This window comes from Mus caroli, chromosome 17 (genome assembly GCF_900094665.2).
Source record: "Mus caroli chromosome 17, CAROLI_EIJ_v1.1, whole genome shotgun sequence".
NCBI lineage: Eukaryota > Metazoa > Chordata > Mammalia > Rodentia > Muridae > Mus > Mus caroli.
This window is the reverse complement of record NC_034586.1, coordinates 25,106,013-25,123,996: the sequence shown is the minus strand read 5'-3', so window position 1 is coordinate 25,123,996 and position 17,984 is coordinate 25,106,013. Positions and strand designations below refer to the sequence as shown.

The 17,984-nt window shown below is 50.7% G+C and overlaps 1 protein-coding gene and 1 long non-coding RNA gene across 2 annotated transcripts; one reads left to right on the top strand and one right to left on the bottom strand.

The window, feature by feature from the left end:
• Positions 1-3,511: 3,511 nt before the first annotated feature.
• Positions 3,512-16,907, top strand: Ppil1 (peptidylprolyl isomerase like 1). The gene is made up of 4 exons (XM_021149208.1): positions 3,512-3,782; positions 6,016-6,170; positions 15,387-15,455; positions 15,978-16,907. Exons 1-4 carry the CDS (start codon positions 3,727-3,729, stop codon positions 16,196-16,198), a joined length of 501 nt encoding a protein of 166 aa, XP_021004867.1. The 5' UTR covers positions 3,512-3,726; the 3' UTR covers positions 16,199-16,907.
• Positions 13,976-15,371, bottom strand: LOC115029758. Its single transcript, XR_003835323.1, has 2 exons — positions 15,232-15,371; positions 13,976-14,042 (listed from the first exon to the last, which is right to left on the bottom strand). It is a non-coding gene; the product is annotated as an uncharacterized LOC115029758 (long non-coding RNA).
• Positions 16,908-17,984: the final 1,077 nt, after the last annotated feature.

Sequence of the window (17,984 nt, the reverse complement as noted above, 5' to 3'; positions counted from 1 at the left end):
GATCGTTTCTTGTGGGTGATTTTGGGGTGTCGCCTCTCCTGAGTCAGAACGTGAGGGAGTCCTCACGTTGTGGGTCTTTCAAGTTCAATTTATGGTGGCTCACAACCATCTGTAATGGGATCCATTGCCATCTTCTGGTGTGTCTGAAGAGAGCAATAGTGTACTCACGTACATTTAAAAAAAAAAAATTAAAAAAAAAATCTGGGGGATTAACCCTTATTGATGATGTCTCCCAAGAAGAGACATTTACTGTTCCGAGCTAGGAACAGAGTGTAGATGAATCTAGGGAATTTCTACCTTCTGTGGCAGCGTCACTCAGTAAACATTAACTGGGATTTGCCCAGAAAAAGAAAAGCAAAGAAACCAAGACCACACATAACCAAGCAGTGGTCAGGGACACTCAGCTATGTTGCTTTGGGTGGACTCAGGAATGAGCCCCCAAGATGTCAGAGGTAACAGAGTGACAGAGACCTAGAGCCACCATGTCACCTTCAACTGTCTGTTAATCTTTTAGGGACCTTGACTCAGGCAAACTACAGGAGTCATGACTTGGATATAGCAGAGGTTTTAAAGCTGAGTTGGAGATTTTTAAGGATTAAAAAAAAAAAGGACTTATTTATTTCATGTATGTGAGTACACTGTCACTGTCTTCAGACACACCAGAAGAGGGTATCAGATCCCATTACAGATGGTTGTGAGCCACCATGTGGTTGCTGGGAATCAAACTCAGGTCCTCTGGAAGAACAGTCTGTGCTCTTAACTGCAGAGTCATCTCTCCAGCCCTATAAAGATATTCTTAATGACATAAACCATGAAGATTAAGGGAGAGAGAGGGGAACAGGAAGACAGACAGAGTTAAGTCTCTCTAGGTGTCGCTAGGGAGAAAGGTTGAAGGGAAGCCTGAAGAGCAAGCCATGCCCAAGAAAGAGGGAGAAGAAGGGAAGGAAGGGGTGAAGCGGGCAAAGCAAGGGAGGAGGAGGAAGGGACAGGAGTGTCTAACTATGGGGTAGCCTAATCACATGGACCCCAAGATCTCTGGGGAGGAGCCCCCTGAAGGCCTACTGATGAGTGAGGAGTAACTAGGGCTCACACAGCTCGCTCACCCTCACAAACACAGAGAAGGTTGACAGGCTGCCTCACAGTGCAGTGTCAAATATGGGTCAGAAATGGTGCTGAGCTAAGGGTCAGATTCGACACTGGATTATTTTTAAGTTGACATTGGCCCGCCTTAATATAACATAATTGTAGAACACATCGAAAACGCCAAAACATTACAAAACTTAAAAAAAAAAAAAAGATTTAAAAAGTACTCCCCAGCCAGGCGTGGTGGTGCATGCCTTTAATCCCAGCACTTGGGAGGCAGAGGCAGGCGGATTTCTGAGTTCGAGGCCAGCTTGGTCTACAGAGTGAGTTCCAGGACAGCCAGGGCTACACAGAGAAACCCTGTCTCGGAAAAAAAAAAAAAAAAAAAAAGGACCCCCCCCAAAAGATAAGCATATGTGATTTTAGGCTGTGGAAGTTAGCTGCTGCTCTTGATGGTTTAGCGAGTGCTTCTGCCATGCTGGGCAACTAAGCTCTCACTGAGCTACAGCCCCTGCCCCTTCCCTTCTGTGTGTGTGTGTATTGTGTGTCTTTAAATATTTATTTATTTATTATTTATTATATGTAAGTACACTGTTTCTGTCTTCAGACCCTCCAGAAGAGGGCGTCAGATCATTACAGATGGTTGTGAGCCACCATGTGGTTGCTGGGATTTGAACTCCGGACCTTTGGAAGAGCTAAGAGTTGTCGGGTGCTCTTACCCACTGAGCCATCTCACCAGCCCCCAGAGAAGTGTTTTTCTTCTGCTGTATGGGTCCCAGGTGGAATTCAGGTCTTCAGGTTTGGAAGCAGGTAACTTTACCCTCTGAGCCACCTTTCCGGTCCAAGAGACTGTTTTTAAAAATAATTTTCCTTAATCATGAAAAATATCATTCTTAGGGATGGAGAAATGGTTCAGGTGTTCTGTTCCTAACCCCCATAAGCCAGCTAGAACCTGCATATAATTCCAGTTCTGGGGGATCTGACACACTCTTCTGGCCTCTGTGGGCTCCTGTGTGCCCATATGAACCCAGATACACACACACACACACACACACAATAAATAAAAAATTAAAGACTTTTTTATTTATCTGATCTTTGATGAGAGAACCTCCCCAGACAGAGTGTTCACCCACAGCTCTGTTGGCCTGTAAGTGCCTTGCACGCTGAGGTTCAGATTGCTTCTCTTTAATATGCATTGCTCAATTTTCTGAAGAGCCGCAGGTTGTTAAGAGTAAGCATTTGCTCGGTTTTTGCTTTGCTGTGCAGGAGGAAGTGGGTGGGTGGGAGGGCAGATGCATCTTAGAACTCAGGAAATCTTGTAAATATTTTCCTACTTCTTTGTTGTTAATTATGGGATGTTTAGTATAAAATATACATTTCCGTCGTGGCTCACTGAACTTGGAGAGAGCTATTTGGGCTAGACTGGATGGCTAGCCAGCTCCCTATGGATTCTTCCCCATGGTCTCTGCTTTCCCGGTTGCTAAGGCCACAAGTGCATATCTATCTGGCATTTGCATGGGTCCTAGGGACCTAAACTCAGGTACTTTACCCACTAAGCCCTGTTAGGCCTGCATTTCCAGCTCCAAGGATACTAGTTTATTCATCCCACCTCTGTCTTGTGCTCCCTCTAGACCTCTCGCGTCTTTTACCCTGAACAACTTTGGGGTGCCAACCTTTCACGAGGCAGTCCTTTTTTTTTTTTGGTTTTTCGAGACAGGGTTTCTCTGTGTAGCCCTGGCTGTCCTGGCACTCACTTTGTAGACCAGGCTGGCCTCGAACTCAGAAATCCGCCTGCCTCTGCCTTCCAAGTGCTGGGATTAAAGGCGTGCGCCACCACGCCCGGCTTGAGGCAGTCCTTTTTTAATTTTTATGTATTTGTTTGAGACAGGGTCTCTCTGCGAAGTCCTAGCTATCCTGAAACTCGCTCTGTAGACGAGGCTGGTCTTGAACTCTGAGATCCCCCTGCCTCTGACGCTCCAGCGCTGGGGGGCGTGCACCACTATCTCCTGGGACAGTCATTTTAAGCCTTGTCTCTCTTCCCAGCCTTTTCCTCTTTCCACATGCTCCTTGCTTTTGGAGTCTGTAGGATCAAATTTGCCACGTGGAACTTAACGGCGGAGTCTCAGTTTTCTCCTCTTAAAAACAGGACTCCTGTCATCCACAGGATTGCTTTAAGGAATAGACGCTGGGCGTGGTGGTGCACTCCTTAAATCCCAGCACTCCGCAGACAGAAGCAGGCGGACCTTTATGAGTTCAAGGCTAGCCAGGGGCACGGAGTAGATAGTATGGCTCGTTTCCGAGTCACCCAAGACTGGGAACTAGGAAATTCTCCAGCCCTCCAATCAGAGTGAAGAAGATTGTTCCCGCCTTCCGTGCCAAAACAGACCAATCACCGTTCCGGAGCGTGGCGCGAATCGCCCCTGGACAATCTTGCACTTGTCTGAGTCCCTGCACTGAGCATTTCGACTTGCAACCCTCTTCCCAGCCTGGAAAGAAGGATCCTTTGTCATTCTTGTCCCAGCGCCCTAAATCCTGGCACGCAAACCGGCGGATCGGCGGGAACCGGAAGTGTGTGCCCAGGGACGGGTCCCCTGTGAACTCCGCCGGAAGTAGTGATTGCTAGGGGGAATACCTTCGCTCAGCATGGCGGCGATTCCCCCAGACACCTGGCAGCCGCCCACCGTCTACCTGGAGACTAGGTGAGGGTTGGAGGGGGGAGGAATTGGCCGAGGAGACGCGGGTTCGTGCCGTAGTGGCCAGGCTAAGAAAGGCCGGCCTGACTCGCAGGTTGTCCGCACGCACGGAGCTGCGGCCCGGAGTACCTGTGAGTTCTCAAGGGACCTCGGGGGAGCCCCTCCAACATCGTGGAGACCTCGGCGATTTCTACCTGCTGTCCTTTTCCCACGCCGTTCATTAGTTCATTTACCTATATCCACCTTCCATCTTCATTCATTCATTCATTCATTCACTCACTCTTTTTTTTCCCCTCAACAATTGTGTGTTGATCACACAAGCCATGCGCGTAGGACCTGGACTTTTGAAAACACATAAAACAGTATATTATGGTGAAGGAGACGGATGTGTAAACATCACGGGACAAGTAGTAGAGTTGTCTGAACAAATTTCTTTGGAAGTAGAAGAAAATTAATTTTCTCCACAATCCAAGCGTGATCTTTGAGCTGGGGATGCCCGAGGCCCCAAGCTCGGGCTACAGCACCATATATACTCGGTGTGGTTGCACAAGCCTGTAATCCTAGCACTCTGGAGGTGGAAGCAGGAGGATCAGAAGTCTAGGGGCTGGGCTGGGCTGGGCTGGGCTGGATAGAATAGACTGCTTACCTAACATTTTATTATATTAATATGTAAAATTAAGCCACCTCCTAGTGCCTTGCCTCCCTTGTGTGTGATTGCGCTCAGTTTACTATTGCTAGCAGCTCCTGTCCCGAAGGCTTTGTATCACACACACCCCTCCAGTTTTAGCAGAGAAATGCTTCATTTTATAGATTTACCTGCAACCTGGTTTTCATACTGACTGAAGGGAACCCTGCTTGGAGCCTGGTCTGCCCTGTCTACTGACTTGAGCCCCATTTTGTCTGCCCTTGGCTCCTGAGTGTAGACATTAGGAAGGCACACACCACTGCTCTTGCTCCCAGCTCTACAGAGTGCTCACATTGCTGGACCTCCTGAACCTGGGCCATACAGATTCTCCCCAGAGCTCAGTGGGTAACGTACAGCAGGAGCCCTGCCTTGTCTTATCCTTAAAGGCACTAGGAGAAGAGAATAAAAGCACTTGTATGGGTGTGTGTGGACATTCGAAGTAACCAGCCTGAGTATTTGCTTTGCACATTCTCTTTAGATTTGATTTTTTTTAAAGATATATTTATTTACTTTATTTACATGAGTACACTGTAGCTGTCTTCAGACACACCAGAAAAGGGCATCAGATCCCATTACAGATGGTTGTGAGCCACCATGTGGTTGCTGGGAATTGAACTCAGGACCTCTGGGAGAGCANCTCTCCACTGAGCCATCTCTCCAGCTCTAGATTTGACTTTTTTTTTTATAATTAATTTTTTTATTAGGTATTTTCCTCATTTACATTTCCAATGCTATCCAAAAAGTCCCCAATACCCTCCCCCCACACACTCCCCTACCCACCAACTCCCACATTTTGGCCCTGGCATTCCCCTGTACTGGGTCATATAAAGTTTGCAAGTCCAATGGGCCTCTCTTTCCAGTGATGGCCTAGTAGGCCATCTTTTGATATAGATTTGACTTTTAATTATGTGTGTGTGCACATGAGTTCAGAGGCCAGAGATATTGGAAACCATGGAGATGGGGGTACAGGTGGCTGTGAGCCCTCTGGTGGAGTGCTGGGATCTGAAGTGTGGTCCTTCCCAAGAGCAGGACATGCTCTTAGCAGCTGAGTCGTCTCCACCCGTTTGACCCACTCTTTAACACAAGGGCTGCTTTATTTTTCTGTTCAAGTTTGGTTTCAATAGGTGATATGTTTTACCTGATCAGAAGTAAGCTAGGAAATATTTATTGAACATTCTCTTAGCTGGTTGCTTTCTGCCCAGCTTAAGCCCCAGACTGATGCAAATGTATATAAACTACTCATACTTTAATGTCTTTTTATTACATCTACAGATGTCACGTGAGGACTTTCCCCTTTTTCGGGGTTAGTTTCAGAGCATCGGCACATGCTTTTAGGATGTTGGCTTGTTTATGGTTGTTTTGCTTTAGAACATTGTATGCCAGAAGCTGTCCTGCATGTCACGCTCCAGTGATTGGCTGTGGCTTTGTTGCTTCCTGGGTTGTTCCCTTCTGAGTATGAACTCTGGGCGCAGTTAGCTGCTATCTCGCACAGTCAAACGGCAGGAGTCTTGGGGGCTGCCGCCTGCGCTGACCTATGCTCTGTCACCACCACAGCATGGGAGTTATCGTCCTGGAGCTGTACTGGAAGCATGCGCCCAAGACCTGCAAGAACTTCGCGGAGCTGGCTCGGCGGGGCTACTACAATGGCACCAAGTTCCACAGGATCATCAAGGACTTCATGATCCAAGGCGGCGACCCGACAGGCACAGGTACACTTAAGCCACCATTGGGTAGGAACTGGGTGGTAAGGCAGCCACAGCTTGACCGTCTACTGCCATGCATGGTCTTTGTCGAGCCGGGGATTGAACCCAGGGTTTAAAGTATACTGGGCAAGCACTCAACCGATTCAGTAGAGCCCACTCCCCACCTCCAGCATGGGACTGCATCAGAAGTTCCACGCACCACTACCAGGGTGTCAGTGTAGCCCAGGGTGTCCTTGAACTCCTGCTCTTCCTGCCTCCACCTCACAGGGTTTCAGGCGCATGGCTGGCTCTGGTCTCTGATTCTGCTGACAGTGTCTGTCCTCCTCATAGCTACTATGTGTGTAACTCACTGGGAAATTGTCTTTGCTCCTGAGCAGACGAAACCGCTGCAGTGAGACATGGATTTGGTTCAGTCAGGAGTGAAAAACAGGCAGTCCCCAGTCTTGGAGGATAAAACTGTGTTCCTTTATTCCAACTCATTCATTTGACAGATGTCTGAGGCAGGTGGATCTCTGTGAGTTCTCGGCCAGCCTGGTCTACAGAGTGAGTTCCAGGACAGCCAGAACTACATAGAGAGATCCTGTCTCAAAAACAGTAAAAAACCAGATAGATGTGAGGCCGCTCTGTGTCCGTGACCTAAGCTCTAGGGATATAGCTGTGAGCAAATGAGCAGAGACACGCCTACTCTCAGACTAGGGGGGGATGGGTGGAGAGCCAGTTTTAGTAGAAAGCCAGAAAAGTTCTCCATGGGGTGCTGTAGAATGGAAGTGTGACTGAAGAGAGTTGGGACCTTGACCTTGGGGGCGGAGCCCTTAGCGGGCCTTACAGAAGGAAGCATGTCACAGGAGTGTGACCACTGCTGTGTTTTGAGTAGAGCGGCAGGATCTGGTCTGTGCTTTCCGGGGTCACTCAGGCTGCTGCCCAGAGAGTAGATGGAGGAACAGAGATCAGGCCCAGATCAGGGAGAGGCCGTTCCCATGCAGGCTAGATGGACACAGCAGAGTAGGCTGCCGATGAAAAGGTCGGGAGACATCCCCAGCTCCCATGAGCGTACACGTGCACACCCCAGGTCCTGTTGGTGTGGTTCTGGGAGCTGAGATCTTGCACATGTGCAGCACTCGACTGTCCATGCTATGGCCTCAGCCCAGCAAGTTACTTAGGTTGAAGAATTTGCTGACAAATTCAGCCTGTGGGAGCACTTCCCGGTCATCCTTACTGCCCTCCTTCCGGGAAGTGCTGTGCTGTGCCTTGCTCTTTCCTGTCTGTCTGTTGTGAGATAGGTTTTTCCTGTAACCCCCGCCTTCGCTGAAGCCCTCAGACCATCTCTTTTTTTTTGTTTTTTCGAGACAGGGTTTCTCTCTGTAGCCTTGGCTGTCCTGGAACTCACTCTGTAGACCACGCTGGCCTCGAACTCAGAAATCCACCTGCCTCTGCCTCCCAAGTGCTGGGATTAAAGGTGTGCGCCACCACTGCCACTCTGTCTTGCTTGGTTCTCGGTTGTGTCTGTTCTAGATGGTCTGTTCAGTAGCTGCATTAGTGCCTTGTTGGGTCATTTGGGTTCCAGTCTGTCTCAGTGTTCGTCTCCTGTCTGAGCTGTTGACTCATTAGTGTCTCACCCTCTGTTGAGCACTGCACATCTTGATGGCCCTCCCCCTCCTCCTGCTGCTGTCCTCCACTGTTGCTGTGGTCTGTCCCATACCTCCCGTGCCCTTTCTGTTGATGCTGGTATCAGCACCTGTGTGTCCCCACCTTGCAGCACCTGTGTGTCCTGTCCCCACCTTGCTTTTGTTTGGGTACAGCATAAGTAGACTCCTGCCATTTATCCAGACTTATTTGGTGTTCTGTATCTTGCCCTCTGTGAATTCAAGGTTGCTGGCTCTCCGCTGCATCCCAGCCTGAAGAGAACTGGGAGCTCCTGGTCAGGCTAGCTTCTCTCCTGTCTTCCCAGATGCCAGTAAATTATGTCCCAGGGTTCCTCTGTTTTACCCCCAGGCTCATCCCCCAAGTATAGCCCTGAAGACAGCCAGCTCCATGTGCTGGGTGGCGCTTAGGCTGCTCGCTGGCGCCCTCTGTTGGCTTCTCAGATGCAGGGTGTGGGACTTCTGAGGGCCTGGCTCTGCTTTAGTCCTCTGGTCTGTGTAGGGACAAGAAACCCTGTGTAGCCCTGGCTGGCCTGGAACTCACAGATCTGCCTGTCTCTGCTCCTCCACCCCACCCCCAGTCTGGGATTACAGGTGTACTTCCCCACACCAGGCTGTTTCTTTGTTTCTCTTTATTTTTGCCTTTGGAAAAAAAAAAATCTTTGTGTTTTGTTCATTGTATTGGGTATCCAGGCAAGGCAGGCTTGATTCCTGACTTCCTGACTTTGGTTTTTTGAAACAGGGTTTTACTGTGTAGCCTGGTTGTCCTGGAACTCACTTTGTAGATCAGGCTGGCCCTGAAATCACAGAGATCTACCTGCCTCTGCCTCCCGAGTTCTGGGATTAAAGGCGTGCGCCAAGGTGCTTCACTCTCTCCTCCTTGCTATAATGAAGTGGATTTTATCTGTAACACAGTGCTGAGAATCCACGCTCAGTGAGTGGAAGGGACTCAGAAGTGAACTGTTGGTGCAGTGCCCTCCTGGTCTCTCTAGTTACTTTGCTCTCTTTCCTAATGTCACATTTCCATGATGTACTTTTGGGGGTGGGGAGTGGTTTGAGACAGGGTTTCTCTGTGCAGTCCAGGCTGACCTCGAACTCAGAAATCTGCCTGCCTCTGCCTCCCAAGTTGCTGGGATTAAAGGCATGTGCTACCACATCCGGCCCCATAATGTGCTTTTAATGAAATTGAAGCACTCAGAGGATTTCCAATACTGCTGCAGCCTCAAGTATAACAAGTGTTTGCACAGTCAGCCAGCAGGTCTGTGAAAAAAGCAAGCAGGAGAGAACACCCTCCCCTCCCCTCAACCCCAGGCACTAGAGCATGCCTGCCAGCCAGCCAGCCAGCCAGCCAAGGAAGACACGGCTTTTCTGTGTTTCAGGTACATAGCAGGTAACGGTGCAGGTTCTCAGCAGCAAGTTGGTGTATTTCTGCATTTCCGCTGTCTGCAGCCTGGCTACTCAGAAACCTTTCTTCTGTGACCTTCCTGGAACCAGTCCTCGACAGCTGCTCTCGGCTTCCAGCATCTCATGCTGAGCACTGCCCACATTGAGATAACCTACCAGCCCTTTCCTGGACTTTCTGTGAGCCTTCATTTGTTTCTGCTTACCCTTCCTCACCTCCAGTTAGGATCTGCCACCCGGTCAAGTGCCTCTGGGAGGCCATCTTGCTCTGTTCCTGGCCTTGGATCACACGTGGTCACTGTGCTTGGTGGCCCCCTCTTCTATTAGTCTTCTTGGTAGCCCCAGGAACACACAGAACCTGTCCATTGAAACAGTAAGGCCATTGTTAATTTCACTCATTTAGCAAATACTTGCTTAGAGTCCACTAGGTATCCCGTCTTTCCAGGGCCTTTGAGGAGTGTTGAGCACAGAAGCCCAGGCTTCTCCTTATATAGAGCTCCCAGCTCCACAGGAAACAAGCCGTTCCGTGTAAGAAGCAGGAAAGGGGTGAGATTGTGACTGTGCGACTCTGTGCTGGTGTCCTGTGGTTTGTGTATGTCAGGCAGGTTGTGTGTATCATAATGAGGGGCTGGTTCGATGGAGTGGGGCTAGACCAGAGAGGAGGCCTTGTGGGTGGGCCTTGAAGGAATCGTACAACTTAACTTTTGGGAAGCCGAGAGCAGTGTTGATAAACTCGCAGGGAAGCGTGGAGGAGAGCATGCCGCTCTAGAGTCACTGGTTTGTGCTGGGATCCCACCAACCGCTCACTCTTGAGTCTGTCTGTAGTGGATGACTCTGAGGCCTCATCTCTGAAGTGCACCTATGGGAACAGGAGAGGAGCAGTTTAGGTAGATGGATCGATGGATCGTTCGTCAGTGGGACAAGGCATGGGGTCAGGTAAGGTGGGCCAGGTAATGCAAAGCCCACCAACCAAGGGTGCAGGCTGACACGCACAGTCAGATTCAACTTGGCACAGGGACCCTTGTGTCTGGAGTAAGACACAAAATACCTGAGAAGCTGAATCCAGCTGGGATCCTTGGCAAGGCAGGATCACGTCCAGGTGCCAGGCAGTGAGTGCTGCAGGGCCAGTGTCCTGGCCCCACATGATCACTTGTCACACAAGCTGGTTAGGTAACTTTGCAGAGCTCTTTGTCAGGAGATGGGGGATATGGCTGTCCATAGCTGTCCCAGGGTTATGGTGACAGCTAAGCGATTCTTGTTGGAAATGCCGTAGGCAAAGCCTTAGCACAGAATCCTTTCAAAAGATCATTTCTTTTGGTTAATTTACTTAGCATTTCATAGGTACCTGCTAGACTCCCTCTGTGGGCCTGGCTGCTATGGGCCGGGGTCCAGCAGGGAGATAGCCCTGACAGAAGGCAGTAGGTGAGCAGGGCTGTGTACTGTCAAGTGACTGCTGGGGACAGGGCAGGGCGTCTCCACCTTGACATTATCAGGTGAGGCTAGAGGGTTCTGATGTGGGCTGGACTGGCACTGAAGGATGTTCAGCAGCTGGCCTGGCCTGGCATCCACCCGCTAGATAGTAGACCCTTCAGTTATGACAACCAAAGCTGTTCCTGACGTGAACCAGGATCCGCAGGGCCACAGCCAACCCCTGTTCAAAACTGCTGGGCTGGAGGGTGGAACCGTGCTGGTTGTGGTACGTGTAGGAAAGACCTCTGATAAGGTTGACTTGCTCTGAGTACCAGGGTTGGGGCAGAAACATGCCAGAGTGAATGCCAGTTAGAGCCTGTAGACCACAACGCTTGCCAAGACACAGTTCAGGAACTGGAGGGGTGGGGTGGGGTAGGGAGGATGACGACAATGACCACAGAGGGGGCAGTGAGCACAGATTGTCCTCTGGGATGGTAATGTGGATGGTCTAGTTCTGAATGTGGTGAGATGCACACGGAGGGATTGCAGCAGGGCAGTGTAGGGCCCTCCAGCTGCTCCATCATGAGGCTGCCTGTGGGCGAGCAGAGCAGGGCTGGACATTGTAGTGTGGACCAGGGTTAGTGTGATCCCTGGGAAGCAGACACCCAGGCATGGTCAGATGTTCAGAGATTTACAGGGGGAGAGAACGGGGAGGGGAAGAGGTGCGTTCTCAGGGCACCATGGGCCTAGGAAAGAAGGTACCAATGGAAAAGGGGCTGCCAGGGACAGGGGAGCACTGGGAAGTCTTGAGGGGGGGGTGACACCAGCTGTGAGAGGCTGCTGGGGACCGAGGGAGGCCTGGGGGAGAGCAAGGGACAAGTGTGTGGAGAGTCCTCAGGATGGAATGAGCCGGTCAGGGAGAGTGGAGAGAGGAGATAAGCCTATGCCTGTGAAGGGGACGTAGGACACTGAGGGACTGTGCAGCTGGGGTTCTGTTCTGATTTTAAGATAGGAAATCCTAATGATGTGCTGACAGGAAGGGAAAACTGAGACAGGACATTTGTAGCTGTAGGCTGCCTTACAGGGGTAGCCTTGGGTACTTTTGGTGGGTAATCTCTAACAGTGGTTTGGTACACTGTTGTTACTAAGTGGGTATATCATTGGGGTGCTTTGGGCTTTAACAGAGGTGGCGATTGTGGCTGTGTTGTTTCTCCCACAGTTTAATAAACCTGAGCTTGCTCCCCCATCCCCCTTAACTTCTTGCTTTTGATCTTGGCCTTGTGAGAGGCCCGAAGCCGCTTTTGAAGGAAGATGAGAAACAGCTACAGGGAAATGCTAAGGAGAGAGAGGGCCTGGCTGTGTTGTGAGACAGAACTGGGCCATCAGCCTCAGCTGGTCTCAAAGGAGCCGCCCTGTCTGAGGCCAGGGAAGGTGGGGAGAAAGCCCTGGGAATGCCCAGGGGACAGTGACAGCCACTGGCCCTCTGGTCTGGACCTGTGGCAGCCTAGCCTGCCCTTGCCTTCGTTCCTACTCTAGTCTATTGTATAGTCCACCTTCCCCCTAGGCCATTGTAAATACTTGTATATAGGTGTAACTCAGCTATCTATAGTTCTAAGTATCTACTCTGGTTCCTCTTTAGGTCACAAACTTCCTTCCTAGATAATGGTAAATTCCTGTGTAGGGCAGTGATTTAGCTATCCATGCCCATGGTCGGGGATCAAGGACTGCCTAGAATCTAACTTAGCTATATGTTAAAATATCAATCCTTAGGAGCACTTGTAATAAAGCAATATTAAGGGAAAGCACACAGATCCGTTTACCAACTAAAGCAAGGACATTGGAGCATTCGTTATACAGGATGCCACGATTCCAGGAGACTAAGTTTCCGTGAACTTTTCGCCTCAGGACAGTGCCCAGGTTTTCGGGGCCTGTCGCGCTTGTCACTACTGGAGTGGATGTAGCAGTGTCTCGTGCCTTCGACGTCAGTCTGTTCCTCTTGGGGGTTTCAGGGGGCAGGATTGGGGGGAGGACGTGCTGGAGAGTCTTAGAAATAGCTTTATGTGTTTACCTGGTTCTCCAGCTGAGACGCAGAGGAAGATGGGTCACTGTACATGGTGATTTGTTGGCCGCGGGTGAGGCCAGGACCAGGCTAGGCTGCCACAGGTCCAGACCAGAGGGCCAGCGGCTGTCTTGGTAGTAAGGTAGTCAATCTCAGGTGGTCTTGGCAAGCAGAGGAAGTTCTAGATTGGTGGAGACTTAGTCCTGAGAGTAGAGCGCAGCACAGTCAAGTGACTGAGCCAGCATCCCAGCCAGACTTTAGCATCCCTCCCTCCCTCCCGAGACGTGGTTTCTCTGTAACCCTGGCTGTGCCGAGACCCCGAAACTCACTCAGTAGACCAGACTGGCCTCAAAGATCCATCTGCCTCTGCCTCCTGAGTGCTGGTGTCAATGGCCAGAGCTACCACTGCCCGCCTGTCAAGTGGCTTTATCTTGTAAGAACAGCACAGACCGGGCTGGTGAGATGGCTCAGTGGGTAAGAGCACCCGACTGCTCTTCTGAAGGTCCGAAGTTCAAATCCCAGCAACCACATGGTGGTTCACAACCACCCGTAATGAGGTCTGATGCCCTATTCTGGTGCGTCTGAAGACAGCTACAGTGTATTACATGTAAAAAATAAATAAATCTTTAAAAAAAAAAAAAAAAAAAAGAACAGCACAGACCATCCGTAAACACCTCCATGCCTCACAGATTCCCCCTTACACAATCAAGAGATGGCAAGAGGACTCCATAGGTCAAGGCACTTGCCACCAAGCCCGATGACCTACAAAGTGGAAGGAGAAAACAGACCCCTCTGATCTCCACTTGGGCACCATAGAGAGTATACGCACACATGAACACATAAATAAGTAAGTGTAATTAAAAACACCATCCGAAAGACATTTGCAGAGCATTAGCTGACAAGGGTCGGGCAACAGAGTGGCCCTTTTTATGTATCTGCAATCTCTATGTTGGATACATGTTCCCAGAGGCCAGAAGCATGTCACTCAGCTGTCTGGGCCAGGCCACAGCCAGCCTGCAGGGCCTGTGCTGGGCACTCGCTCTGCTGACAGTGTCTGCACAGGGTCCACTGCTGAGGACACTCGTCCTTCCCTGCCTGACCGCCTCTCCCCTACTCCATGTGCCTTCAGAAGTGTCAGCACCAGGTGTCCTGCTGGCCTTTTCTGTGAACCTCGAAGGGTTGAGCAGGGTTGTGAAAGGAGAGCGAGCTCTGAGTAAATGGTGCTCTGGAAAACCCAGCCAGTTGTCCCGAGCTGTTGAGAGATGTAAGGGCCTCCCTGCGCCATCCTCTTGTCTCTTTGGTTATTTATAGTCTCCATTCTGTGCCAGCTGGCCAAGCCAGCTCAGTCAGTCAACAGGTTCTCCAGGGCTGGAGCGAGGATTAAAAAGAAAAGACAATTAGACAACTTTGTAGTTTGACCTCAGCCAGTTCTAAGGCTGAGTGAGACAGGCTTATTTTTTCCCAATCTGCTTTTATACCATTTTAAATACATGCAAATAATACGGTCAGTTCTAGGTTGAGGAACAAGCAAGACAATAAACACAAATAGTCAAGAAACAGCAAGGCAATAAACAAAGTCCCATGTCACTACCGTCACTGTCACTACACTACCGTGTTCACTGTTTCTAAGGCTTATCAGGATGACCAAGATATCTGAGCCTACTTCCCTGTCCTAGCCCAAAGTCATATTCATGCCCAGTCATTCATGCCTACTTCTTTGTTCCACCCTAAACTCCGATCCCACTTACTTCCCTGTTCTAGCCTAAAAGTAGATTCCTGCCTGCGCTTCTTCCTTGTCCTGGCCCAAAGTCAGATTCCTGCCACATCCAGCTCTTAACTGGCCTGTGCCTTAATGTTTATGGTAGCTTTTATGTAGTGGCTTTCAGGCTCCTGGGCTGGCTAGTGTTCTGTCAACCTGACACAAGCCAGAGGCACTTGAGGAGGGAACCACTATTGGGAAATGCCTCCATAAACTCAGGCTGTGGGGGCCTATAAGGGCATTTGCTTAATTAGTGATTGCTGTGGAAAGAAAGGCCCACCCATTTTAGATGGCCCAGTCCCTGGGCTGGTGGTCCTAAGAGGGGGCTGGCGAAGCGAAGCAAGCCAGTATCTAGCCATACCCCATGACCCTGGCATTCGCTCCTGCCTTTAGATCCCTTTTGAGTTCCTGCTCTGAAATCCTTCCATGATGAGTTGCTAGCTGGCCACAAGTCTCCGTCTAACCTTTACTGCCCACCCCATCTTCTCTGTGCACTGTGCCCGTGTGATCCTGTTCCACTGTACGTGTCTCAGTGCCATCGCTGCACCTCCCTAAGCTGATAGCTTTCCCTTTCTGTCACACCCCCCCACCCCCAGGGGAGGCAGCGGTCATCTCAGGTCCTTCTACAACAGGTGCCTGGAGTGGTGGGTTGGAAGGCACAGCAAAGCGTGGTGATTAGCGGTGTTTGTGGTAGGCTAGCGCTGGACTAGGGTCCTGGGTGCTCTAGCTGAGATACTCTGTTTCCTGCACATTGTTACCAGTGAACGTTAACTTAACAAGCAGATGGCATTGTCTTACCTGCATGAGGTTAGTGACTGGAACATTATAATGTGTGTACTGGGGGTTGGATGCTCACTGTCTTTCCCATCCCTGGACTGTGAAATGTCCTTTGACCTCAGGCTGTTGTTGTGAGGTAGGCTGGGCAGTTCATCGCTTGTCTTCTGATTGGACAGGTCGAGGTGGCGCATCTATTTATGGCAAACAGTTTGAAGATGAGCTTCATCCCGACCTGAAGTTCACTGGTGAGTGTGTACTCGGGCTGGGTGGGTGGGACAGGGAGTGTGTGTTGAAAGCTTGCTCATTTGGCTGTGATTCAAGGTGAGTGCCTGACACCGTGGCACAGTGCCAGACAGCTGTCCAGCTGTGGCGCCACAAAGTGCCCTGGCAGATGAAAGAGAACAGTGCCTCTGGAGAGTCCTTAGCAGATCTGAGCATGGTCTGTGTCCTGGACTCCTTGCTAAGTCTCATAAAGCAAAGGCTGTCTGGAGCTTCCCCCAAGCAAAGCAAGGCCTTGCTGGGCTCTTGAGAGGAGTGGGTAAGGTGGGCCAGTGGTTAGTGAGGCACAGCACAAGACAAGCTGGAGGCAGAGGCATTCAGGGCTGCTGGGGTGGTGCAGGAAGAGACCTTTCTGCCCCTAGGAAGGGACGCTGTGGGTCCTGGCAGTGGTGACAGAGCGGGGTGAAGTCCTCTGTATCTGTGACAGTGCTGCAGCTCTGCCAACCGGAGGGGCTGCCCTTCATGCTCTTCTCTCCTTATGTCCCCAGGGGCTGGGATTCTCGCGATGGCCAACGCAGGACCAGACACCAATGGCAGCCAGTTCTTTGTGACCCTGGCCCCCACGCAATGGCTGGACGGCAAGCATACCATTTTTGGCCGAGTGTGCCAGGGTATAGGGATGGTGAATCGAGTGGGCATGGTGGAAACAAACTCCCAGGACCGTCCTGTGGACGACGTGAAGATCCTTAAGGCATACCCCTCTGGATAGGTGGGATGCTGTCTCCGGCACACCCAGGCCCCAGGGATCTGGTTTCTGGATGATGTAGGGTGCTGCGTGATTCTGCGTCATGCATACCTACTCCGAAGCAGAGGGGTCGTCTCTGGGGACATTTGTATTCTGGCCGACAGTCACAGACTTGAAAAGTGGGCCACGTTCATGAGCGCACTAGCTGCGCAGCCCCTGTTCACAGCCCTGTTCAGCCTCCAGTGTGAGTTCTTCCAGGAATATGCACAGCTCGCTCGCTCTTCCCTCTGAGCCTGAGCATCAATACTGCTGCTTCTGACACTACACATCCCACGCAAAGCCAGATTGAATTGTTGCCAAATGAAAAATGCATCCAACAGTCAAGTGCTGAGAAGGTGTCAAGTGGGGATGATAATGCGTAATGATTGGGCAATAAATCCCTGAGAGGAAGCAGGAAGGAGCCTTGGCCATTTTTCCTGGAGAGGGACTGGGAGTCTAGTGAGCACAAGGCCTTCACAGGCTTCCCACAGGAAGTGACGTGTTTTAGGGCTTTAGAGAAAAGGGGTAAGAGGTTTTTGTGCATGATGTCCTTGTTTTTGTTTTTGTTTTTACTATTTGGATTTGAAGGGGGTGGGGCAAGAAGGGTGTTAATACCTATGTAATACATAGAAACTTCCAGAATAAACCACCATTGGTGGTGGAAATCACTGCTGTGGTCTGGTATTGTTGTAGATTTTCAGCCTTTTCTCTTTTTGAGACAGGATGTCACTGTGTAGCACTGGCTGGTCTTAACTTCCTATGTAGACCATGCTGGCCTCAAACTCGATAAGTGCATCTACCTCCAGTGCCGACACTACAGGCATGCGCCACACGTGCATGCAACCCAGTAGAGTGGAGGTAGGGGGGTGCTGCAGCATTCCTGCCTTCAAGATTCACACTGCCTGGTCCTGGTGGTCCTGAGTCTCTGTTAGCTTCCCCCATGCAAGAGCAGCTCCTGCTGGAGAGAGGCAGAACCAAGGGACGTCTCGAGCACCGCCTCGGTGCTCTGGGGGAGGGAGGGGTGAGCTGCAGGTGAACCTCACATACTCTGGTTGCTGAGCTGCAGTGAGCCAACTCCGAGCAGAAGCAACCTGCAGAAGGAAAGGGTTCACTTCATCTTTCAGCTCCCAGGTCACAGTCTCCCATCCAGGGAAGATGGGGCAGGAAGAACTCAAATGGAGACCACCAGAGAGGCTGCTCCCTGGCTATAGTCCCTCACTTGCTCAGCCATTTCTCTTAAATCACCCAGGCCTACCTGCCTAGGAATGGGCTGCCCACCGTGAGCTGTGCCCTCCTTATCAATCAAGAAAACCTCACAGGGTGGATGAAAGCAGTTCCTCCCGGGGACACAGTCATCCCTTGCAGTGGGAGGAGATCCACCCCCACCCCACCCCTGTGTTGCTGTGGGCCTGAGGCAGCGCCCCGCATGGCTTTGCTTCCTCACAGTTGTGTGTCATTGTGCATACATTTTGGGAACTGACCTAAGTTTCACCCCACAAGCCTTCCCCCTTCAAGCCCTTTCTCCTGGCAAAGAAGAAACCTTGCATTGTACAGAAGTCAGCAGAAAAGGTTCGACTTCATTGTTTGCCATTGGTCCAGGGTTAATGTACCCGATTAAATGTGTAAGGGCCTTAGCCGCATGGGTTTGCGTACAGAAACGAAGAAAATTTCCTCTCAATAATGAAGAAGGAAAACCCACCAACAAGCCCTGAAGATGGCGCTGGTGTGCAGAGGCCCACACTGTTAGTAACTTGTGACCTTCAACCGCAAG